Source organism: Lipomyces arxii (genome assembly GCF_038497795.1).
Source record: "Lipomyces arxii strain Phaff 12-163 unplaced genomic scaffold V1512scaffold_7, whole genome shotgun sequence".
NCBI lineage: Eukaryota > Fungi > Ascomycota > Lipomycetes > Lipomycetales > Lipomycetaceae > Lipomyces > Lipomyces arxii.
This window is the reverse complement of record NW_027117706.1, coordinates 481,593-505,100: the sequence shown is the minus strand read 5'-3', so window position 1 is coordinate 505,100 and position 23,508 is coordinate 481,593. Positions and strand designations below refer to the sequence as shown.

General features: G+C 44.2%; 11 protein-coding genes across 11 annotated transcripts; 5 read left to right on the top strand and 6 right to left on the bottom strand.

Annotated features, from left to right (window-relative positions):
* The first annotated feature begins 229 nt into the window (after positions 1–229).
* V1512DRAFT_262878 (cytochrome b-c1 complex subunit 10) lies at positions 230–761 on the top strand. Its single transcript, XM_066916386.1, has 3 exons — positions 230–301; positions 371–444; positions 498–761. Exons 2-3 carry the CDS (start codon positions 374–376, stop codon positions 652–654), a joined length of 228 nt encoding a protein of 75 aa, XP_066771730.1. The 5' UTR covers positions 230–301; positions 371–373; the 3' UTR covers positions 655–761.
* Positions 762–848: 87 nt separating this feature from the next.
* Positions 849–3,083, top strand: V1512DRAFT_262876 (Dak1 domain-containing protein). The gene is made up of 3 exons (XM_066916385.1): positions 849–1,112; positions 1,169–2,197; positions 2,242–3,083. The coding sequence occupies exons 1-3, from the start codon at positions 1,007–1,009 to the stop codon at positions 2,841–2,843; spliced, it is 1,737 nt and encodes a 578-aa protein (XP_066771729.1). The 5' UTR covers positions 849–1,006; the 3' UTR covers positions 2,844–3,083.
* Positions 2,962–3,738, bottom strand: V1512DRAFT_159487 (uncharacterized protein; the record flags this gene model as incomplete). Its single annotated transcript, XM_066913058.1, has 2 exons — positions 2,962–3,158; positions 3,208–3,738. Coding segments are annotated over 2 exons (609 nt in total), but the record flags the coding sequence as incomplete, so codon positions are not given.
* A 43-nt stretch (positions 3,739–3,781) lies between these two features.
* On the bottom strand, positions 3,782–5,182 carry V1512DRAFT_262872 (NADH-cytochrome b5 reductase). Its single transcript, XM_066916384.1, has 4 exons — positions 4,933–5,182; positions 4,665–4,877; positions 4,255–4,612; positions 3,782–4,203 (listed from the first exon to the last, which is right to left on the bottom strand). The coding sequence occupies exons 1-4, from the start codon at positions 4,972–4,974 to the stop codon at positions 3,824–3,826; spliced, it is 993 nt and encodes a 330-aa protein (XP_066771727.1). The 5' UTR covers positions 4,975–5,182; the 3' UTR covers positions 3,782–3,823.
* Positions 5,183–5,200: 18 nt separating this feature from the next.
* Positions 5,201–7,150, bottom strand: V1512DRAFT_262870 (WD40-repeat-containing domain protein). Its single transcript, XM_066916383.1, has 2 exons — positions 6,900–7,150; positions 5,201–6,844 (listed from the first exon to the last, which is right to left on the bottom strand). The coding sequence occupies exons 1-2, from the start codon at positions 6,917–6,919 to the stop codon at positions 5,281–5,283; spliced, it is 1,584 nt and encodes a 527-aa protein (XP_066771726.1). The 5' UTR covers positions 6,920–7,150; the 3' UTR covers positions 5,201–5,280.
* Positions 7,151–11,000, bottom strand: V1512DRAFT_262869 (uncharacterized protein). Its single transcript, XM_066916382.1, has 3 exons — positions 10,533–11,000; positions 10,370–10,485; positions 7,151–10,323 (listed from the first exon to the last, which is right to left on the bottom strand). The coding sequence occupies exons 1-3, from the start codon at positions 10,813–10,815 to the stop codon at positions 7,249–7,251; spliced, it is 3,474 nt and encodes a 1,157-aa protein (XP_066771725.1). The 5' UTR covers positions 10,816–11,000; the 3' UTR covers positions 7,151–7,248.
* A 1,064-nt stretch (positions 11,001–12,064) lies between these two features.
* V1512DRAFT_262867 (major facilitator superfamily domain-containing protein) lies at positions 12,065–14,026 on the top strand. Its single transcript, XM_066916381.1, has one exon. It carries the CDS (start codon positions 12,278–12,280, stop codon positions 13,763–13,765), a length of 1,488 nt encoding a protein of 495 aa, XP_066771724.1. The 5' UTR covers positions 12,065–12,277; the 3' UTR covers positions 13,766–14,026.
* On the bottom strand, positions 13,860–15,359 carry V1512DRAFT_262866 (mitochondrial 37S ribosomal protein uS7m). The gene has a single exon (XM_066916380.1). It carries the CDS (start codon positions 15,319–15,321, stop codon positions 13,909–13,911), a length of 1,413 nt encoding a protein of 470 aa, XP_066771723.1. The 5' UTR covers positions 15,322–15,359; the 3' UTR covers positions 13,860–13,908.
* A 188-nt stretch (positions 15,360–15,547) lies between these two features.
* Positions 15,548–19,045, top strand: V1512DRAFT_238690 (uncharacterized protein). Its single transcript, XM_066914185.1, has 3 exons — positions 15,548–15,591; positions 15,646–18,573; positions 18,622–19,045. Exons 2-3 carry the CDS (start codon positions 15,674–15,676, stop codon positions 18,854–18,856), a joined length of 3,135 nt encoding a protein of 1,044 aa, XP_066771722.1. The 5' UTR covers positions 15,548–15,591; positions 15,646–15,673; the 3' UTR covers positions 18,857–19,045.
* V1512DRAFT_238688 (armadillo-type protein) lies at positions 18,978–20,094 on the bottom strand. Its single transcript, XM_066914184.1, has 2 exons — positions 19,831–20,094; positions 18,978–19,624 (listed from the first exon to the last, which is right to left on the bottom strand). Exons 1-2 carry the CDS (start codon positions 19,983–19,985, stop codon positions 18,994–18,996), a joined length of 786 nt encoding a protein of 261 aa, XP_066771721.1. The 5' UTR covers positions 19,986–20,094; the 3' UTR covers positions 18,978–18,993.
* On the top strand, positions 20,095–23,060 carry V1512DRAFT_262863 (uncharacterized protein). The gene is made up of 2 exons (XM_066916379.1): positions 20,095–21,221; positions 21,269–23,060. The coding sequence occupies exons 1-2, from the start codon at positions 20,265–20,267 to the stop codon at positions 22,970–22,972; spliced, it is 2,661 nt and encodes an 886-aa protein (XP_066771720.1). The 5' UTR covers positions 20,095–20,264; the 3' UTR covers positions 22,973–23,060.
* The last annotated feature ends 448 nt before the right edge of the window (positions 23,061–23,508 follow it).

Here is a 23,508-nt window from a genome sequence, read left to right as displayed (position 1 = left end):
TTAAAAGTAGCGGAATGTGAAACGATTTCAAGACGTGACTATCTTGGAATAAATTTGAGTGAAAACGAGTGAAATTTGAATAAGAAAAGTCTGTATTTTTCTTATAAGTAAAAACTACGTCAAAATGCATAAAAATGTGAATAAAGTACTATAATCATGATTGACCAATCATAAGCCGTATACATGAGCCGCACGTTTAAGATATGTTCGTTCCGTTTTTACACACTGAAATTTCATTGTTTTTTGCTTCATATAAAACGTTTCTTTTGGTTCAATTTATTGAATTTCGATTCGCAAAAATGTGAGACCTCAACTGCAATGCAAAGAATTTGCTTCAAATGTTGATTAAATGCTGACTAATCTATGGTAGAAGATGTCATTGAGAATTGCATTCAAATCAAGCCCCAGACTGGCAGGATTTACCCTAGGCACATTCATGAAATGGTATGGATTTTAATGGTACAGGTTATATGAACTTAATTAATGCTGAATTACAGGGTCCCTGTTCTTGGATTATGGGGTGGTGCTGCTGGAGCTGGTGTGATATTCTTCCTTGAACCCATTCCAAGAGTTCAAGACCAGATTCTTTCAAAAGTTCCTGTAGTTGGAAAGTATTGGATTAAGAACATTGACCCTAATGATGTTCCTTTTTAAATGATTCATTACATAATATATTATTCGATTACAATGTATATATGCGACTATACACGACCATAGATGTAGCCATACTGAGCAATTCGATATCAGCAACGTTGTCATTATTATGCCACAACTCTACAATGGCACAGTGTGTCTGTAAATGAAATAAGCGGGATGTGTAATTTCAGCCCGGACCTCCAACCCCGTCCAACTACCGCGGGATGTACAGCACGGGATACTCATGCCGGATTAACTAGTCGGAAACGTAGTTTTTCCGATTCTCCTCTATATCTACTTCGTCATCCTGTTTTCCTTGTTCTTCATTTATTACAGTTAAAATCCTACTCGGAATTACTCAATTGGACTCATGTCGACTAAACATTTTGCTACTGACATCGATAAGCTCGTTTTAGACGGCCTAGAGGCGTTAACCCTTACTAACCCTGATCTTCTCTACTATAAGAAAGACAGAGGTACAATTACTTTCTCTCAGCTCAATTGATCCCAGTTTAGTACTAATGGTGTATAGTTATTGCAAGCAAAAACCATAACTCGGAAACTTCTGTTGCAGTCGTCTCTGGAGGTGGGGCAGGTCACGAGCCTGCTCATGCTGGTTTTGTTGGCGATGGCATGCTGACTGCCGCTGCTTCTGGTTGGATCTTTGCATCTCCTTCTGTGGCTCAAATTTCTCGAGCGATTGATGCTGTTGCTGGTTCCAAAGGTGTTCTGATTATTATCAAAAACTATACTGGTGATATCTTCAACTTTTCTATTGCTGCTGAAAAGGCAAGAAGCAAGGGAATTCCAGCTGAAGTTGTCGTGGTGGCTGACGATGTTGCTGTAGGACGTGCAAAGTCTGGCAAAGTTGGCAGGCGGGGTCTAGCTGGAACTGTTCTTGTTCATAAAGTTGCTGGGGCTGTGGCATCAAACTCTATCTCTTCGCTCAAGGAAGTGGTTGCGACTGCAAAGGAAGTTGCAGATAATCTTGTAACTGTCGGTGTATCTTTGAACCATGTCCACGTACCTGGTCGTAAAGTCGAAGAAGAAAATATTATCGCCGACGACGAAGCTGAGCTTGGGCTTGGAATCCACAACGAAAAAGGCTGTATCAGATTGAAACCGATTCCTCCACTTCCTGCTCTTGTCAGCCAAATGCTCGACCAGTTGATCGATCTCAATGACTCTGATCGTGCCTATGTCGATTTTTCAACTGCAGAAAACGTAGTGCTTATGGTTAACAACCTAGGTGGATTGTCTCCTCTCGAGCTGTCAGCAATCACTACTGAAGTTGTTACACAGCTGGACGGACGTGGTCTTAGACCTGTTCGTCTGTTTGCAGGTACTTACATGACCAGTCTTGATGGACCTGGATTTAGCATTACTCTTCTCAAGGCAAAGTCAGCGTTGCTTTCATATTTAGACGCGCCAACCAAAGCTGTTGGATTCACGCCCGGCTCGATTGTTACTGGCAAGGCTGAGTGGACTTCGCGAATGATTGAATCGTCTGTGGTACCTGCTCCAGTCGCTGCTACTAACGGGCAATCTAAGCCCAAAATTTGTGAGTTTTTGTTACTCACTATACATATTTAACTAACGAGCTAGTGGACCCCGAGATCTTTGTGAGTGCTCTTTCTGCAGCTTGCAAGAAGGCAATTGCAGCTGAGCCGTTGATCACGCAGTATGATACCGTTGTAGGAGACGGCGATTGCGGATACACTCTCAAGCGTGTTTCTGAAGCAGTTTTGGAGTTTGTGACCGCTGGAAAAATCTCACCGTCGGTCGATACATTGATGCAGCTTGCGGAAACTGTGGAGAGCAATATGGACGGCACGAGTGGCGCTATCTACAGTGTCTACGTACACGCACTCGCAACTGCTGCCTCTACTGCGACTGGTCTAATGGATCAAGCTGCCTGGGGTGCTGCTGCTGCGGACGCGCTCAAGACTCTGTTCAATGTCACGCCGGCACGGTCTGGTGACCGCACGTTGATTGACGCGCTTGCGCCGTTTGTGGACTCGCTGGCGAGTGGGAACGGCATCGTGGCTGCGGCTGAGGCCAGCAAGGCAGGCGCTGAGCACACGAAGGGCATGGTTGCCAGTCTTGGCCGGGCTGTATATGTCGACGCCGAGGGATATGATCGTGTACCTGACCCTGGCGCTGTTGGAGTCAGTGAGCTCGTTGCCGGTCTTGCTAGCGTTTTCTAGGCGATTGAAAATATTTATTTGTTTTTCTAAGCTTCTCGATTGCGCAGTTTATACGTTCATTACACTTTATCTTGGTCGCGTAGTCAGATATTGGTAGCAGGACCTGGTGGATAAACTTCCACATTCGTAGCAAGTCGAGAGTATCCTCCTGTTGATCGCCTTGGATCGAGCAATAGATGGTGTCAATGAAAGTAGGATAGACCATCTGGATGATAGTCTATGTCGTATAGTTGAGAATCATTTGATTGACGACGTAGAGGAGCCGTGACAACTGAACGAGTAAATAACGATAAAGTTCCGGTCAGCCAAAAGCATCTGTAAGTAGTGAGAATCGTAAGCTCAGAAAGATTCTTACTGCGCGTACGTTTCGAGGCCAATGGAGATGACAGTCAAGTTGACGAGACGGCATGCCGTAGCGTACAAATTGCAAATCGTACGGTACAGACGGTCGCACACCGGTTCTGATGCTGGGATTGAGCAGTTTGTCGAGATTCCGCCTCGAGAGTACCATGACGTAAACAAACACGACCAGCCAGAGAGTCGTCATGGCAACTTGAGATGTGACGAACATGAGCTGCGCATTTCTGCCGGGCGTGATGAATAACTGAGAACGTGACGGCCAAAGCGCGCAAAGCGATGATGCAAGAACATGGATTTTGAGTGTTGCGACTGCGATTGTCACGACGTACGGAGCAGGCACAGAGTTAGACGAGGTGTGCCCTCTGATGAGAGCGATAAAATACGCAACGACACTAAATGGATTCAGACCAAAAATGCATTCAATTACCGTAAGTGAGAAAATAGTCCTGAACCAGCTCGACCATGGACGTCGTGGACTTTGTCGAGGTCCTTGACATACGTATGTCAGTGCTTGCTTGTCGTGAGGCGTACACGCCCCTTAGTGCTGCACGAGCGTGCGCGACAATTTACAACTTAAGTCTACACCACTAATATGTATTTTCTAACCATCTATAGCACACTTAAAACTTGAAAACCTGTTCAGGAGAGTATCCAAGATCTTTCAACGCACCAGTGAGTTCACCCTGGTCAGTGTTGGAGATCTTGCTGCCAGAAACGGCAGCGTGGAATCCAGGAGGACCGCAGACAAAGATCATGAGTCCATCAGTGGACGGAGCAGGAATGATTTTTTGCAAAAGATCCTTGGTCACGAAGCCGGGGATCAAGTCTCCGGTTGCGTCCTTCTCGACGACATATTTCGTGCTGAACTGCTCGGGCTTCTTGGCAACATAGCCGTCAAAAAGATCTTTCAAGAGAACATCCTCAGGGGTCTTGTTAGCGTAGATTAGAGTAACCTTGGTCTTGTCCTCATCGTGTTCAAAGATTTCCTTTGCCAATTGAGCTGGTTGTAATTAGCACAAAAGCTAACTTTCTTGTAATCGAGAATGCTTACCAAGAGGTGTGATTCCAGAGCCGGCACCAAGAAGAATGACATCACTCTTTTTGTTTGGTGTCCATGGATACTTAACAATAGGTCCTTTGACTTCGATAGTGTCACCCTTCTTCATGGCGTGAATATGGGCAGACATCTTTCCGTTGGGGTATGTCTTGACGAGAAGAGTAAACTTGCTGGTGTCGTTGATGTCACTGACCGGAGTGTATGGTCTGATGACAGCGTTGCCTTTTGCAGTCACATACTTGACCAGAACGGCCGAAGCAGTGATCAGTCCGGTCCTTGCACCTTCTGTTGCAGGAGGCAAATCAAACACAAACATCTTCGAGTCATGGTTAATATCGATAATGTCATCGAGCTGATACATCCATTAGCCAACTAATGCACGACGTCACTGTAGCAATACTTACAGTCACAGTAATGAACTCGTTCGGGTTGAAAATCGTACCGGCAGCAGGCGCGATCTCTGAAGTGGTAGCAGCCTTGATTGGCTTCCTGTATGCCTGATAAGCAAAGTACAAAGCGGTGCCTGCAATGGCGACTCCACTGGTTGCCATATAGGTTCTTGCGGTCAAATTGGTAATTGGCATTTGTGCAGACGAAGAAAACGAACGAGCGGTGAACTGTTCAGTCAGCCAATTTGTTCTGTATCAACTTAAAAACTACATAATCTCATACTTTAGAAGAAGTGACTCGAATTGAACGGAATAGAGATGCCATTGATTGCGAAAAAACTGAAAAGTAAATTCAGGTTAAGCAGTATATCTCGTTAACACCAACCGGAACCCGATGCGACCGAAAGGTTTGACGATCGTTATACAAACAGTCTTGAACCGGTTCAATAAACCACCAATCTACACGTTCCTAATTTACATTTTCAAATCGAAATGACGCAGTTCTTACATAATGGTTTACTATCCGGTTTATTCTAATCGGGCAGTGATGGTGCAATGTAAAAATCCAAATAACATTAAAAAATATGCTCAATTCAAATTATCTTCAAACGCCTTGTAAAAATACCTTTTTTCATCGCATGTTATAAGACGGAAACACCCGTCGACCCCATCGGTCAAGACTCCATTTCCCAATCCCGCTGTCCCATCCGACAATAATCGAACCGCCATCCTCTTCGCTCCATGCGATGCCTGAAATCTCCTTTTCCCGCATCAGTCTTCTGTTCGGATCCAGTGAGTGTGAATATCGGCCCGTGATGCTACTGCTACCTGCTGCAGCGGCCGCCAGTAGCGAACTTGTCCGTGCTGAAGGACTGCTCACTGACTCATATATACAGTATCGGTCGTCATCCTCATCTTCACCATACTCCCCTTCCGCATCTTCAAGTTCCTGATCAAGAGTATCTCCTCGATCCGATGCAATGCTGTGACGTCGACCTTCGTAAGAACCGTATCTATACACTGGCCCATCTTCCGTATAAAATGATGAATCGGCATACAGTCGAGTGGATGCATGTCCCATGGCACGACGTCGACGGAAAGGATCGTCAGATGCGCCTGGTAAGCTGGAAGACAAAGTTGGATTATCTCGCCGTCGTCGTAACATTCGCCGTCGGCAGCTTGCGTGTGGGATATCTAAAATCTGTCGATCTTCTAACCGGCGGGCATCAACCACATGCACCCGTCCAGCTTGTTCGGTGATTAGAAGCAAATCTTCCGCGCCAGTAGAAAATTTCAAACAGCGAAAAGCACCTGCACCTTCATGTGGACGCGTAGATTCAATGTATTTCAAAGGCTTAGGCATATTTCGGTTAGAAGTGTATGCTGAATGGAATGACGGCAGTGACATGTGTGTTGACGTAGACAGATATCGAGAATCATAAATACTAGCAAGCCCGTCTTGAGATGCGACTGCAAACAACACCCCCGACGGAGTGAACGCAGTTGAAAACCCTGCATCTGCAGATGTAGATAACGTAGCCTGATGTTTCCACTTCATCGCAACCGGTCCGTCGACTCTTGTTCCGACCATGCTCTCGTATGCAGCACCATGTGGCTCTTCTGGATGAAACATAAATAACTGCGCAGAATCGCCACATGCAATCACAGTCTTATGGTCTGGCGATATACTGGCATGATTAAGAGGTACAGGCAACTGCAGCGAATCAAGAATCGTGTATGAACTGTCACTTAAGTCCAGCATTCGCAGCGTATGATCGTTATTGCAAATCAACGCCAGCACACTCGACGCACCCGGACTAAATAGCGTGATTGAGTTATTGATGTACCCTCCTAATTCAAACACTGATATCGAAGACTGTGCTTCCTCTTCAAAATCACTCTCACTCCTTCTGTGCGTGATTCCTAGCTGCCCACGCTGTACTCCTCCAACTGCCACAAACCCGTACGCAGACGCCAAACATCGTGGTTCAAATGCAAACTCAGACACCAGCGTGGTCTTGCCAGATTCTGTATCCATTGACCGTACTGACCTCTCACTGACGTACAGTACCTCGTGAGAATTTGTCGTGTTACATATCAAATCCCGTAACTGCCAGTGTTTGATAGTCACCCTTGCCGGATGCGACACAAAGCTCGCGGTGTCCACAAATGTTGTCGTCTGTCTCGATGTGGATCTAGCAATTCATTAGTTTGATCACACGATTTCCCTTCGCCACTGTCAAAACTTACACTCCATTCTCAATAGTCATCTCTGTACAACTCCAATCTTTGTCTACAGCTCAATAAATATAAAACCAAAGAACTAAACACTGAGATATTTGTAGCCTCAGAGGAAATCCCAAGTGAAACGACTTTATAGGTGGCCTGGGACCTTTGTGGGCTGAGCCGCGGCAAAGGCGTCGCGCGCTAATGTCCAGCTTTGGCCATCACGTAATTCAGTCCCGGCTCATTCCACAAGCAAGGTATTATTATTTCAACAAATATAATTCAACTGAAATTTGATTTTCTATAATAAAAAAGGTTTGTCTATACATTATGCACATATCAATTAGTCAAGTTGGAAATAAATACATCTATTCTACACGGGCTTGCCTCCAATCCACTCACTCCATCGTTCGACCTCAGCTGGAATCACTCCCTCCCGCTTCTGCGGAAGCTTCTCACTTAAGCACTCAGCGAACAGCTTTGCGGTCTTGGGCTCATTAAATAATGGAATCGCAAAATCAATCGCGTTTCGGCGCATAATGTAGTCCTCGTCCAACAAATCATCTGCGCGAGCACGTGCAAGGTTAAAGACGCTCGTAATGTCGTACTTCTGGAACACCTCCCGCAATTTGCGCTTGTCTGTCTTGGGAAATTCGATAACAGTAACGTCTACAGGCTGGCCGTCAAACTCGACGTCAGCAACTGCCTCGCTGATGTATTGTTGAACAGGGGCGGAAGCAGCGTACATCTTGAATCCCATTCCAGCCAGAATATTAGCAATCTCGGCCAACGTAGGCTTAGTCAAGTCTCCGCCAAACAGAACTCCAGAAGGTGGGACCGGAAGTTTGAAGTTCATGGTAGCCTGGATAGAGGTCCAGTAAGCTTCATGGATATCGTGTCCGAAACACGCAACTTCACCAGTTGAAGCCATCTCAACTCCAAGGAACGGATCAGCTCCTGCCAACCGGGTAAACGAAAACTGTGGAACCTTGATGGCAACGTAGTCGCGCTGCTTAGCCATCAAGTCGACCGGCTCCGGGACGTCCTTGCCGATTAAAGCGTGTGTAGCAACCTCGATGAAGTTAACTCCAAGGACCTTCGACACGAACGGGAACGACCGCGACGCGCGAATGTTGCACTCAATGACCTTCAAGTCATATTCTCCAGGTGCAGTCGCGCTGGCAGCCTTGATGATCTGCATGTTGAACGGTCCGGTGATCTTGAACGCGTGCGCAACCTTGTCAGCGATCTCTTTTAGTCGGGCAAGTGCAGTTTCATCCAATGTAGCAGGTGGAAGAACGAGAGTAGCGTCTCCAGAGTGAATGCCAGCATCCTCGACGTGTTCAGACGCGGCATGAACAATCACATTGCCACCTGACGCAACTGCATCAACATCAATCTCCTGTGCACCTTCAATGAACTTGCTGATGACAACAGGATGATCGGGAGAAACGTTAGACGCGAGCGTAAGCTTATCAACCAGTTCAGATTCGTCACGGATAACAGACATAGCCGCCCCCGAAAGAACGTAAGACGGTCGCACAAGGACCGGAAAGCCAACATCTTCAGCGAACTCCCGCGCAGCAGACACGGAAGACAATTCTTTCCATGCAGGCTGGTCAACACCAATCAAATCAAGCGTGGACGAGAACTTGTGACGGTTCTCGGCGCGGTCGATATCCTTGGGATCAGTTCCGAGAACTTTGCATCCGCCGTCTTGCAACTTGAGCGCAATGTTCTGTGGAAGCTGGCCACCGACAGATACAACAACACCTTTCGCATTTTCAATTTCATAAATATCCATAACGCGCTCGTAAGAAAGTTCTTCAAAATACAGTCTGTCGACCTCGTCGAAATCGGTAGACACAGTCTCCGGGTTGTAGTTCACCATGATTGTCTTCTTGCCAAACTCACGGAGGGCACGGGCAGTGCTGACAGCACACCAATCAAACTCAACAGACGAACCGATTCGGTAGACACCTGATCCAAGAACCATAGTTCCATGATCTTGAAATGTGATGTCTGACTCGGTAGCGTTGTAAGTAGTGTATAGATAGTTGGTATCGGCAGGAAACTCAGCAGCAAGAGTATCAATCTTCTTGACGTATGGAATAACTCCAAATCCCTTTCTACGAGCACGAACTTCCTCCTCTGAAGCTCCAACGCACAACGAGATTTGTCTGTCGGAAAATCCAAGTTTTTTAGCCTGAGTCAAAACCTCTTTGTTCAAACCAAAAAGCGAACCGATTTCTTCCAACTTGCGCTGCATATTGACAATATTCATCAGCTTGTACAAAAACCACTTATCGATCTTTGTCAAGTCATGAACCTTGTCAACAGAGTAGTTCTCGTTCAACAAAGCCTGACCAACAGCCAACCAACGACGGTCGCTGGGGTTGGCAAGTTCATAGTCAAGATCTTCAAAATCAGCACCTTGAAAACCGATAAAAGACGGATCAACTTGTCGGATAGCCTTCTGAATAGATTCCTCGAAAGTACGTCCAATGGCCATAACCTCACCGACTGATTTCATTGAGGATCCAATGCTGCGATTAACATGCTGGAATTTGGCCAAATCCCATCTAGGAATCTTGGTCACGATGTAATCAAGCGACGGTTCAAAGTTAGCAGAAGTAGTCTTAGTGACATGATTTGGAAGATCGGGCAAAGTGTGGCCGAGAGCGATTTTGGCAGCAGTATAAGCAAGAGGGTAGCCAGTAGCCTTTGAAGCAAGAGCAGAAGATCGGGAAAGACGCGCGTTGACTTCAATCACACGGTAGTCAAGGCCATCAGGTTGGAGAGCGTACTGAACGTTGCACTCTCCGACAACACCAAGATGGCGAATGATCTTGATAGCAGCAGATCTAAGCATATGATACTCCTCGTCAGACAAAGTCTGGGATGGCGCAACAACGATAGAGTCACCAGTGTGAATTCCAAGAGGATCAAAGTTTTCCATGTTACAGACGGTAATACAGTTACCAGCCGAGTCACGGACAACTTCATACTCAACTTCTTTCCATCCCTTAAGCGACTTTTCAACCAAGATTTGGGGTGACAAACTAAGACTCTGAGACGCCAAGTTATGAAGCTCATTCGCATCATTGGCGAAACCGGATCCAAGGCCCCCGAGAGCATACGCAGAACGGACGATGATTGGGTATCCAACCGCTTCTGCAGCAGCAAGAGCATCGTCAACAGTTGACACAGCAATTGACTCTGCAATAGGAATATCAATTTCCTTTAAAGCTTTGGCGAACAAGTCACGATCTTCTGAAGTCTCAAGAGTAGCAATTGGAGTTCCAAGAACTTTGACTCCGTATCGCTCAAAAACACCCATTTTTTCAAGTTGGACACCGACATTAAGAGCGGTTTGACCGCCAAAAGTCAAAAGGATTCCATCGGGCTTCTCGCGTTCAAGAACGTAAATTATATATTCAGGGGTAACCTGAAATGTTAGTTCTAGTCTACTGCCATGTTTTGGTATAGCTCACAGGAAGATAGTAAATTTCATCTGCAAGAGCATGGGAAGTTTGATTGGTAGCAATATTGGGATTGATCAAAATAGCTTTCTTGTCAGCCTCTTGTAAAGCTTTAATTGCTTGAGATCCTTTGCAGTGTTAGCAATTGTCAATTCAAGTATCAACTTAAACTAACCGGAGTAATCAAATTCACCAGCCTGGCCGATACTAAGAGCACCAGATCCAACGACAAGAACTTTTGAGACGTCTACAAGATTTGGCTTTGACGAGGACATAATTGTAGAAGCGCCTTGATATGGCACATGTTGACTTAAAACTTCAGGAGCAGGCTGGGAATTTCGGCACAGAATAGCAGAAGAGAAAGTACGAGCGGAAGTCAGATGTTGGGAATATCTCATAGCCCGGTTGAAGGACTTGGCCGCAATGGCCGATGTCCGCCAAGAGATTAGCCGGGGCATTTTCTGACACAATAAACCCTTCAATTAAATAAACACAGTTTGCCTACAAAAAGAAGAAGGAAAAATGCAGAAATTGCGAAAAATGCTTGAATGACACGAAATTTTGTGTAGCCTAAAAACTTTTAAAAATGGAAACTTTGTGTGGAACATTTGTGCACGTGACCTGCCCACCAAGTCATGGGCTCATTGAAAAGTGTCAGTTCAAAGGTTAAAGCATGGGCTTAGGTTTTTTGAGTTTTTTACTGCGGTTATTGAAGGACCGAATATGGCATTCGATCATAGCGACGGTCAATCAGCCGGTCAGTTGGCCTAGTCGGCATCTTTGTTGATGTCAACTTGCGCGATTCGATACTACTAAGCTGGTTTTCCATAGTACTAGTATTGCTTGCCAAAGCTATTCAACGCCATATATTTACATTCGGTGCTTGAGCTTTCATTCTTCTACTTATTTCGACTGTTATTTTTGACGCAAAGAGATGTGACTTCGAATAGCTTGAATTTCTCAACTGACTCATCCAACGAAAAAATTCTGATACGGAAGTTTAAGCCTCACATTTAGCGGCTGTAATCATTTATACACAATACCCTTTGTATATGTAATTAGTGTGGTACAATACCCCTTTCTATTTGTTTGAGTCAATCAGGGCTGTAAAAGGGAAACGCGGAGGTTTGACTCAGAACGGCATAAGCCGGTAGTCCTCCTCCATCGGTCCGAAACGGTTGGAAATAAAGAACACCGCACACACACACTACTGACAACTGATAAGCTCATTCATGTTCGGTCTATTCTCGGTAAATCCTTTTCAAGAAATAAACCTTAATCACACAAAAAGCTCAACCCCAAGAAAAAAATTTGCCCCGGATAATTTAAACTTTTTTGTGCTTTGTTTGCACTAATCCGAATTTACTCCGGAAAGGTGGTTGTTACAACGCCACTTATGTCATGGTGGATCATAGTCTGCTCATCATCATTTTGTGACTAAATTGCGGGGATTTATCCATTATAAAAATATAACGCGATGAACTTGAATTGTGTTTGAATTGTGTTTGAATTGTGTTTGAATTGTGTTTGTACTATCTGTTTTCTTTTATTAAATTTGATAATTAAGCCTTGTCTGGCTCAAATTAACAAATGCTTAGTAAGTCCTTGGGGGTCACAATAACTCCACCAAGAAATGCACAGACCATAAGCTAAGTTCTTACACACTGAACCGGTCAGGTCCACCGCCAAACCCTCCTCCCCAAAAAAAAAAAAACCTGCGCCGATAACCGGCAACACACTGTCCCTTTTTTTTCACTGTTGTTTTTCCGGCTTTTTTTAAAATGGGCTGTCACTTTTAAACTTACAGTTAGTAATTCTAATCCTAATTATAAATCTCAACGGAAAACTACAAATACCCCTCATTCTCCCTTTTTCTGTTAATTTCTCTCCTCATTTTCTGTCCTTTTACTCAACTGCATAATGGCTGACTCTCTAAGGTCATCTTCACGTCCTTCATGGCAACATCGTTTAGCTCATCATCTTCGTACTCGAGTATCATCCCTCAAACCAGTTGGTCGTCCTATCGAAAACCCGCTTCCTGTTTTGCGTCTGCTTAACAAAAGCCAATGGTTATTTTTTCTCGTCGCTCTTGCTGGCTGGACCTGGGATGCGTTTGATTTCTTTACTGTGTCAATCACTGTACCCCACATTGCCGAGTCTCTTAACTCCACAGTGAAAGATATTACGTGGGGTATTACTCTTGTTCTTATGCTGCGATCTGTTGGTGCTCTTATATTTGGTGTATTGTCCGACCGATATGGTCGTAAATGGCCGTTTATTATCAACTGTGCCATTTTTATTGTTCTTGAGCTTGGTACTGGCTTTGTTCAAACATACAAGCAGTTTCTCGGTGTTCGCGCTCTTTTCGGTATTGCTATGGGCGGTATCTATGGCAACTGTGCCGCAACTGCTCTCGAAGACTGCCCTATGGAGGCGCGCGGTATTATCTCTGGTATGCTTCAGGAAGGTTATGCTCTCGGCTATCTTCTGGCTGTTGTTTTCAGTCGTGCTTTGACAGATACTACTCCTCACGGATGGCGATCACTTTTTTGGTTTGGTGCCGGTCCTCCAGTTTTAATTATTATTTTCCGTTTGTGTCTGCCAGAAACAAATTCATATCTTGAACAACGCAAACAAGAACGCGAGTCTTCAAAAGATGCGTTTGTTTCAGTAGCGAAAGCTAGCATAATTGAATATTGGCACTATATTATATATATGGTTGTTCTAATGGCCGGATTCAACTTCATGTCTCATGGTTCCCAAGATCTTTATCCTACGATGCTCACTGTCCAGCTCGACTTTTCGACGAACAAGAATACAGTCACAATGGTCGTCGCTAACCTTGGTGCTGTTGCCGGTGGTATCTTTTTTGGTCATATTTCTGACGCTCTTGGGCGTCGTTTATCAGTTCTAATTGCGTGTGTTCTTGGTGGAGCATTGATTTATCCTTGGGCATTTGTTCGCAACAACGGAATTATGGCTGCTGTATTTTTCCTTCAATTTATGGTGCAAGGTGCTTGGGGTGTTATTCCTATTTACTTGTCCGAGCTCTCGCCGCCAGCTTTACGCGCGTTTATAGTTGGAATTGCATACCAGCTTGGTAATCTGGCTTCATCCGCTTCATCGACAATTGAGGCCACAATTGGTGCCCGCTTCCCTCTTGAAAGTCAGTCGACTAGTAGCGTGCAGCGATACAACTACGGCAAGGTCATGGCTATATTCATGGGTTGTGTGTTTGGCTTCGTATTGATTGTTATGTTTTTGGGACCAGAGAACATCATGGCCGACTTGACCACAATTGCACCTGAACATCATGACAACAAAGATATCCACGACTTGGAAAAATCAAGGCATAGTGAAGATAGTGGGAATGTGGAAACAGATAAAAAGGAAGTTTCGCCGGCCTAAATCCTCGATTTTGTGGTTGTATAGCGTTGGAGTTAATGTTTTCTGGCTTTAAGTTAATTGAATAATTGTAACAAGAAAGTTTTGCGTACTGATCAAAATGATAATCGGTATTCATTATATAAGTCTGCTATATACAAAATCTACTATCTGATTCTGGGAAGATTGGCTCTGTTCTCCATGGCTTGTTTATGAATAACATTCTTCCTCTCTGAAGCAACCCCACCTTCCCGATCAAGAGATAGTCTCATAGCCACAAGTGTGTCTCCAAGTCTAACGCCAAATGAAGGTGAAGGTCGCTTCTTTGCATCTTCCAAAATCCACATGAGTGCACGCCGATTTCGCTGACGTCTGGTAAGCGCTTTCGGGACATTGATCGTCTTCGCACCAGACCGATATTTCTCAATCTTAACTATAGGCGCAATCTCGTCTACTATCCGGAACAATGATCGGACTGGATCCTCCCGAGTGCGCAGACGCAAAATCACCAATGCTTCTGATACTAGTCTCCTGGCCACGGTTTTCTTGCCGTCCCGCATCACTAAGTTGACCAAGAACTCAACAACATCATTTTCCTTGTCTTTTTCTGTCTCTTGAGGGAACTCCTTAATTTTCCGACTCTGAAGCATTTGCCATCCCTTGTCGTGAATCTTCATGTCTCCGTCACGTTCACGGATCAAGATCTCCGTCTCTCTGGCGTCCTTGAGTGCCCTCAAACCCGAAACGTAACCCTTCGTTGCATTAAGCTCTGTAGCTCCTGTGCTTTGTACATAGTCATCGATTTTAAGACCAGATTTTCGAAGCATCATTAGATGGGCAGCTAAACTGGCCAACAATTTGTTCTCTTCTTGTTCTGTTGTACGTTCAAACACAACTTCGTTAACCGAAGGTGATTCTGGTGTGGCGGCAATGGGCTCCGGACTAGAGAGAGGATTGGTTGGTGCAACGGATTCAATTGCTTGCTCTGCAACTTGTTCTGATTCCTGAGATCCTTCTGGGAGAATTTCTGGTGAAAAGTTCAATAATTCTTCAGCGGATTTTGCAGATTCAATCTCAGAAGGCTCGGGAGCCTTTGCTGGCTCTTCCTGCTGCACAGCCTCGGGACTTGGAGATGACTCCAATGATTCTTTCTCATGCCTAATAATTTCTTCAACCGGGATCCCCTGCTCTACTTCAGGTGCAATTCCCTCCGCATCTTCTGGAAATCCTTCTTCGCGTATTATAACTTCAGGAGTTTCTTCAATTTCGGGTTCTGATTTCTCTGTCTCTTCTTTTTCGACAATCTGTTCTTTGACAATTTCCGGTAATGAATCCGGCGCTTCCGGATCCCGTGCAAAAATTTCTGCGACTGGTGTGCCCTGCTCTACTTCTACTGGAACTTCAATCTCCGGTTCCTTGTCGTCTTTGTCGTTTTTAAACACGATTGAAGACCCAAAATTCCGCTTCACGTTTGACGTGAATTGGGTCCGTTGTATATGGACTTGAGGTTTCAACTGTAGTGTTAAGTATAAGCACCGTGCAATTCCTGGTCTGCGCACAATTGCACGTGCCGACTGCATTGTTACGTGGAAAAAAATCAACCAAAACTTGGGACCGGAGACTCGGTTGAAGTTGGCGATGCGAAAAAGATTTTGGCGTAGAGGTTTAGAGGCATAATAATGTGACGTTTGTGCTCTAGTCATGGTGCTGCACGTTAGATCGCAGATGAGTACCGTGCGCTTAATCATCCGTATTTGTAGTACCAAAATAATAGAGCGCTCTGGCTATACCGGATTCACCGCATCTCGAACTGTCAGATCAGTCGTCAACTCGAACATTCAACTTGATCTGTAAGTAAAAGTTTAGCTAAATCGTCCATTTCTAACATTTGAATAATATGATAGACATGAACATTTCTTCGAATCTACGCAAATGTCACTGACACCAAACTTCACCGGCAATTTCCGCCACGGGAGACACGTGAATCTTGCTCAGGGCTCAACAACCACTTACCGCAGTTCACAATCGATCTTAAAAGATGCGTCTGCTGCACGAGCACAAAGAGAACAGACTCGCAAACGGGATCGCGCTGCGGTGCGTATTCAATCGTTGTACCGCGGCAGAACAGCTGTCGCCCGAGCGCGAGACGATGCGCGCCACGAGTTTATAAGATTATCGAATTTGAAGTCCACAGAGTACGATCTCAGTCGCGTCGTGGCGTTATTTGTGTTTTTTTTCGGCAAAGGCAGTGCTCAAGACTACAGCAATGATGCTAACTACGTACCAGAGCTGGAACGAATGCTCCTTGGAAATGCGTATATCGATGTCACATCTGCAGGGTTGAAGAGGAAATTGGCAAAGGTTTTGTTGTCATGTTTGACTGACAGGGATACGTCATCGGACGTTCACAATGCTTGTTTGCGACTATTGCGTGGAGTACAAATGAAGGCGCCTTTGCAAGAAGTGATAAAATCGTATAGCTCACTTCTAAGTAACCTCGGAGATCCACATGATATAGCCAAAGTCATCGACAATGTTGTTTTAGAACTACAGTCTTGTTCAGATGAACAACTTGCAGCTGTCACATATGTTAAATATTTTCTGTCAACGCCACATTTGTTTGAGAAGCTGACGGATCCAGCCATACAATATCAAGTGCAAGAAGTATTTGATTTTTCAACACATATTATTCCGTTATTTGAACAGTTGCAATCTGCTTTAATGCGATTTGAAAATCCAGAAGAACAAGATATACGAACTCTTTGGCTGCTGGTCAACATTTTGTACATGTGGTCACATCCACGTACCCTTGCAACACCTCATCTCACAATAAATTTTATGCGTACCATATCATACCTAATAGATGGTTTATCGTCCAGATGTGTGAAGCAGCTATCCCGTGCTACAGCAAACGAATGCGATCAAAGCTATGACAAGTTCGTGTTAGATAACTTAAAGCTGCTTAAGGCTAGACATATTATTGAGATGGCCATTGCACCTGTGAAACAGTTTTTGATTTCGTCAGGCTCGATACCTGTTGCGACTGACACAGCAAACAGTTTATTTTCCGTGTGCAAATACTTTGTTAGTCTGCTGAAAATTTGGCCGTCAAGGAGTGGCGAAATTAGATATTATCTTTATTTGACTCCAGAGTACACGCTTCCTCTTTTCTTCAAAACCTTGCAGGCGTCTAGACTGTATACTACGGTTAGTCTTGCAAGCAGTGATCCATCGGTATCGAATAGTGGTGCAATTTGTTTGACACCTGCAAGCGACGATCCATATCGTCAAATTGCTATTCAAGAGTGGGAGCTTTTGTCACTGTTCTTAGACATTTGTTGGCATTGGATGATCATGGCCGACGATGACGAGTTTTTTGATGAGTCTCAGTATGGATTGCAACTAGCTGATGTGATCGCCCTTGGAACGTTATTGAAAAAGTTAGTTTTCTTGATAATTTGCAATGAAGATACATCGGTTGTCATCAATCGAGGTCGACAACTTATTGTTGGAAAAGGTGGCGATAACAATGTGTTGTTATCTAATAGTGGATTGACTCTAAATAAGGTCAAGAACGACGCTATTGGAGTCATGCGGCAGTTGTTTTATCGCGATTCAAGGCGCAAGTTCTTGGACAAGTCATTTTGGCTACTTGATGACTGGATTGAACTTACGCCGTTTGCCTCACAGGCGGCTGTTGACACGGACAAAATGGAGCAGTATCTGGAGCGACACTGGAGAGACACTGACGACAAAGACATTGAGATGTCATCGGCGTCCGAGAACGAAGAATTGCCGGAATCTGCGTCTGCAAGTTGGAGAGAGGTTAGGCTGCGGACGGTAATGACACCGCGCATTGAAATATTACAGAAAGTGCCGTTTGTCTTACCGTTTGAGACACGGGTTAAGATTTTGGACAAGCTGCTTGAATTGGATCGGACAAAGTCTGGTCTCGATACTGAATATGAATTTAGGCTCAAACGGTACCATGCGGAGATTCATCGAGACCGTATGTTGGAAGATGCCTTTGAACACTTGAAGAGTCTTCGAGGAGAGCTAAAGTCGCTAATTGGAATCACATTTGTGAATGAATTTGGGGTTGAGGCAGGAATTGATGGCGGTGGAATCACAAAGGAATTTTTGGTAGGTGTGTGCAAGGATGGGTTTAAGGCCGACAAGGGATTGTTTCTGGAGAACAGCGAGAATCTTTTGTACCCCAATCCTGCTGCCACGAGTCCAGACCAGCTTGCACGATTTGAATTTTTGGGTCGTATTATTAGCAAAGCCATCTATCAAGGAATCTTGGTTGAAGTTTCATTTGCGCAGTTCTTCTTGAGCAAATGGCAGGTTCAAAATAATAAGGTGTTTGGGAGTGGGTTTCGTAACACGTTCGATGACTTGTGGAGTTTAGATCCGGAGTTGTATAAGGGTCTGATCAAGCTAAAACGATATGTTGGTGATGTTGAGTCTGACTTTGGCCTGAATTTCACGGTCACGGACGGACATAACCGCACGGTTGAGTTAATTACGGGAGGCTCGCAGATTGCTGTGACGAACTCAAACAGAATTCAATATATTCATGCGGTGGCCAATTTCAAGCTTAACAATGAATTGTATCGGCAGACCAATGCTTTTTTAAGCGGGATGAATGATCTATTGGCACCTGCGTGGCTAGCCATGTTTAGTGCGACTGAGATGCAGACTCTGGTAGGCGGAGCTGCGTTACCGATCGATGTTGAAGATTGGAAACGGAATACGGTTTATGGCAAATTTCACGAGAAAGATCCGACGATTGTGTACTTCTGGGAAGTTGTCGATGAGATGAACGATGAGTACGTGTTTTGAATATGTCTGTGAACGTGTCGCTAATACGTAATTAGGGAAGTTCGATCGCTCTTGAAATTTGTGACTTCTGTATCGCGGGCACCACTGCAGGGGTTCAAGACATTGAAGCCTGCATTCACGATCCAAGAGGCAGGATCGGATGAGAGTCGATTGCCGACGGCTTCTACTTGTGTGAATATGATCAAGCTGCCACGGTATAAAACTAAGGAAAGACTGAAAAGTAAGCTATTACTTTCAGTAATGGCTGGAGCTGGGTTTGATTTATCTTGATGTTATTTAATGTAGAGATTGCATCGCTCAATGGTTTGCATTCGTATGTCTTTGTTTAAATTGCAATAGTACACGGTACTTGTCGCAATAAAGCATGGAAATTATTCTACGGATAGCGTCATATGCCATAAAATTTATTAGCGATGCAGCAGCTCAGTTTCGTACACCCGCCTGATAATCCTTGAGAACTGATCAAACTTAATTTCACCAGCACCAGGCTGTGTTGATCCGTTAACAACAACCGCAGCAGTTTCTGGCTCTTCCTTATGCAGAACTAAATCACCTTCAACAGCCCATTCTGGCATTTCTTTCTCGACCCATTGTGCCACGGCTTCCTTTGTTGAGAAGTTGAGCCAGCTTTGAGCTGTTTCAATCTTAAAGCTGTGCATGCTGTAGGCCATAGCCGCAGTAATCTGCCGCCGAATTGCGTCCTCAAATCCAGTCACATCAGCAACTAAATCAGCGTATTCTTCATCATAATCAGAAGACAAGATCCGCCAGAACGCAGGGAACGCGGCCAGTTCAAGAAGGGAGTTAAGATACGTCAGTCGCTGGACCGAATTCGCCAGTTGGTCTTCCGAATCAGCAGCAGGAGGTTGTGGAATTGTGCTTGATCCTTCTGCTGATACTGGTTTATATTGATGGAGTAACGAAGGAGGAAGAAGATGTAATGCGAGAGTGAAATCTGGATTAGGAAATACAGTGAGAGATTTGGCGAGAATGTTGATAATTGCATCATCTCTCATTGGTTCTGAATAAAACTGATACCTAAATAAAATGTTAACCAATACTCCATATAGCTAATATATGAAGGAAGAAGTAGAAGTATAAATCAGGTAGAGCTAATAACGTCTGCCATTGACAGTTTTCCTGTCTACACTAATACATGCTAATAATTATTTTGATTTCTCATCATTTTAAAACTTCTTTTTCTTTGTCTTTCCTTTATTTGTTCATTAAAAAATTCAACTTACAGTTTAAGTAAAGCCAAATTGGCCATAAGATCATAAGAACCAGATGAGCATTGTGTTGTTACGTAATCCTGTAACACAGGAGTCGTTGCCGTGTTGAATCGAGACAAACTCGATAAAATTTCCTCGATTTCTGCTGGACGCGAAAAAGTCGTCATTTTTTGTATTTTTGTGTGAAATATTTTGTTCAAAAAAGAAAAGGATGAAAATTTGTGGTTGAGCAGGGGTATAGTTGGGTTAGGGTTGATACGTTTACAACTATTTTGCCAGACCATGTTGTCTCTCTTTTAACATTTTTATATCGTTAAGTTCACGTTATAAGTTAATAATGTCATGTTCATTTTAATCATCTTATTTTGATTCGTAAAATATTGAAAGAATTGAATTCTCTGTTTGCAATACCCTGAATTTCTGTTATTTTGTGCTTAATTCAAATCATGTCAGGGTATTTAAAACTAGATCAAAGCATCAATGAAGATGATGGGATACCTGGTTACGCGCCATTTAGTGATGATGATGAAGCTTCGGTTACAACTTCTGTACAAAATACGACTGAACCGGAATACGATCCAATGTCTGCAGTTGAAGAAGTCTTAAGCAAGCTTCCGGTATCAAGGGCTGTTTCAACTGAGCCACAAGAATCGCCATTTATGAAAAATGATAAAGAAGAAGTTGAAGCTGATGACGACGATGATGATGATGAATCTTCATCAGACGCTGAGAGTGAATCAAGTAGCAGCTCAGAATCAGTGGCGTCTGTCGTTGAAGTTCCTACTGCTTCAGTCTTCATTCCCAGAAAGAGACGATTACCAAAAGATACGATCGGTCATCTGGAAGATTTGCTTGCTAAAGAAGGATCACATGCTTCACTCAAATTATACAATGATTTAATTTTAGAGTACGCGAAACGCACAAAGTTTGATTCAATTCGGCAAGTTTATGAACGGTCTTTAATTGCATACCCATCGGTCGCTTCTCAATGGATTGCATATGTTGATATGGAACAGAGTGCCGGAGAGTTTGCGAAAGCTGATGACATTTACCGACGAGCTGTCGAAGCAGTGACAAGTCTTCCTCTGTGGACTCATTATCTCAATTACGTTCGTCGCCGAAACAACGTCATTTCCGGTGGAGATGCGGCCCGGCAAACGATCTTGCAAGCATTCGAGCTTGTTACAAACAAAATTGGTATTGATGTGCGCTCCGGAAAGATCTGGAAAGAATATATCGACTTTATAAAAAGTGCACCGGAAGGAAAGTCAACATGGGAAACGCAGCAAAAGATGGATTTACTTAGAAAAGTTTATCAACGCGTTGTGTGTATTCCGGTTGAAGGCCTTGAGACTTTATGGCAAGACTATAATTCGTTTGAAAACGGCCTTAATAGCACAACTGTAAGCCACTTTGATCTTTTACTGTAAACTCGATCTAACATGCCTAGGCGCGTAAGTTCGTTTCCGAACGTGCTCCTGCTTATTTGACTGCACGGTCATGTCTAAAAAAACTTCAGAGCTTGTCAAGCCAGCTTGATCGGACTGCAATCCCAACAGTGCCTAAATGGCGTGATCAAGAACTTAATCAGCTTGATTTATGGAATAGCTGGATATCTTGGGAGCGATCAGATCCTTTAGGTTTCACTGCTGAAGACAGGAAAAGTGGCATGCCAGGCGGTCAGGATCAAGTTACTGAGAGAGTACTGTACGCATACCGACAGGCGCTGCAACCTCTTCGATTTTATCCCCAGATGTGGTTTGACATGTCTGAATATTGTTTGTCTGTCAATATGCTCGATCTTCAATTGGCTTTGCTCAAAGAAGGTACTGCTGGCAATCCTGGAAGTTGTTTACTGCACTTTCGCCTGGCTGAAGTTTACGAACTGGCCAAGAAAAAGGAGGACGCAAAGAAGACGTATCAAGCATTGGCGGACAGTATTGTCAAAGAGATCAAACTGGTTGAAGCAACCGGGGAGGAGAAGAAAAATGCATTGCAGAGCAAGGAAGAGACAAAGAGCATTTACTCGTCAGGTGATAAGGGAAATGACGACGATGACGAAGATCCACCGGTGAAGAAGAAAAATACCGTGCTAGATTTAAAGATCCAGCGCGTGGAAGAAAAAACAAGTGAGAGGGTTTCTGCTTTGTCTAAAGATCTTACGCTTTGTAATACTATGTACATGCGTGCCATGAAGCGAATGGAAGGCTTAAAGGCAGCTCGGCAGGTTTTCAGTGATGCTCGAAAATTGTCATACTCAACTTACCATATTTTCGTTGCTTCTGCGCTTATGGAGTATCACCACAATAAAAGTCCAGATATTGCCAGTAAAATTTTTGAGATTGGACTGCGACGATTCGCGGATACAATTGCGTTTGTTGAGAAATATCTTGAATTTTTGATTACCATTAACGACGACACGAATGCTCGGGCCTTATTCGAACGCACTGTTTCAAAACTATCGACCGAAGACGTTAAGCCACTGTTCAGGAAGTTCTACGCATACGAAGCGGCGTACGGTAGCGAGTTATCGGCCGTGTCCAAATTGGAAAATCGTATGCTAGAACTGTATCCCGATGACAAGCCTATTGCTAGATTTGCTGGAAGGTATACTTTAGACGGGCACAGCGTGATAGGAGAGACGGACGTTGGTCCCATTGTCTTACGCGAAATTATGCAAGAGGAATCAGGCACGGAGCTTCTTCCGGAATCAAACTCGACAAAGTACGAGATTCCGGCAGGTATCGCGACCGATTTACCGCTTTTTGTACCTAGTGAGATGGCCAAGAACGCAATGATCCCACCTGGTCTGACGAGCCGCACGCAAAAGCGGGTGCGCGAAGAACCAAAAGCAGATACCAGGAAGCGGACCCGCAAGCGCGACAAGGAGAAGCTAGAACGCAAGTCTACACCCGAACCGACCCGCGATTCGTATCGGGACTCTCCGAGCAGATACGGCAATGGCAGCGGCTCAAGTGCTGGTTCTTCCAATCTTCCTGACGGAATTACGCGGCTCTTAAGTTTGTTGCCTCCGACTTCGTCCTACAATGGTGTTGTGCTGGATCCACAGGCTTTATGCAATTTGATTCACACCACTCGAATTCCATCCATACCACCTTCGAACGCGAACCTAACTAGATTTAAACGAGGATAAGTTTTTTAAATTTTTTACAGGTTATTGTATATGTTGCAGATAGTCGTATGGTACATTATTTGAATAATGTATAATTTGCCTAACTTTATGCGTGAAATTTATCTTCGTAGCATCACCACCTCTCGAGAAATGTCAGCAGTGGGCACAATGTTTACTCCGGGTAATTCAATTAATCCTACCGTAACTTTTGCCCATCAAAACTTTCTCCTTTTTTTCTTTTTTTTTTTTTTTTTTCTTTGACACATAAACTGTCCCTTCTATTCACTGCGTCATTTAGATTTGGTAAATGAACGGAGGGGAAAAGAACGGGTAGATCTAATTATGCGGGCAAATCTTTACCTCATACCGTGCTTTTTCTATGCTCTGTTGAACGCGCGGTAACAGTCTTTGCCAGACATTTTTTTTGTCTTCGTTTTCTCTGCTCTCGTTGATGTTAGGGTTTGTATCTGCTGTTGCTGGAAGATGAACCTGTTCGTTATATGCCCCAACCCTTAGTTTCGGGTCGACTGGAGACTCTCGTGTTAATTCCGACTTTT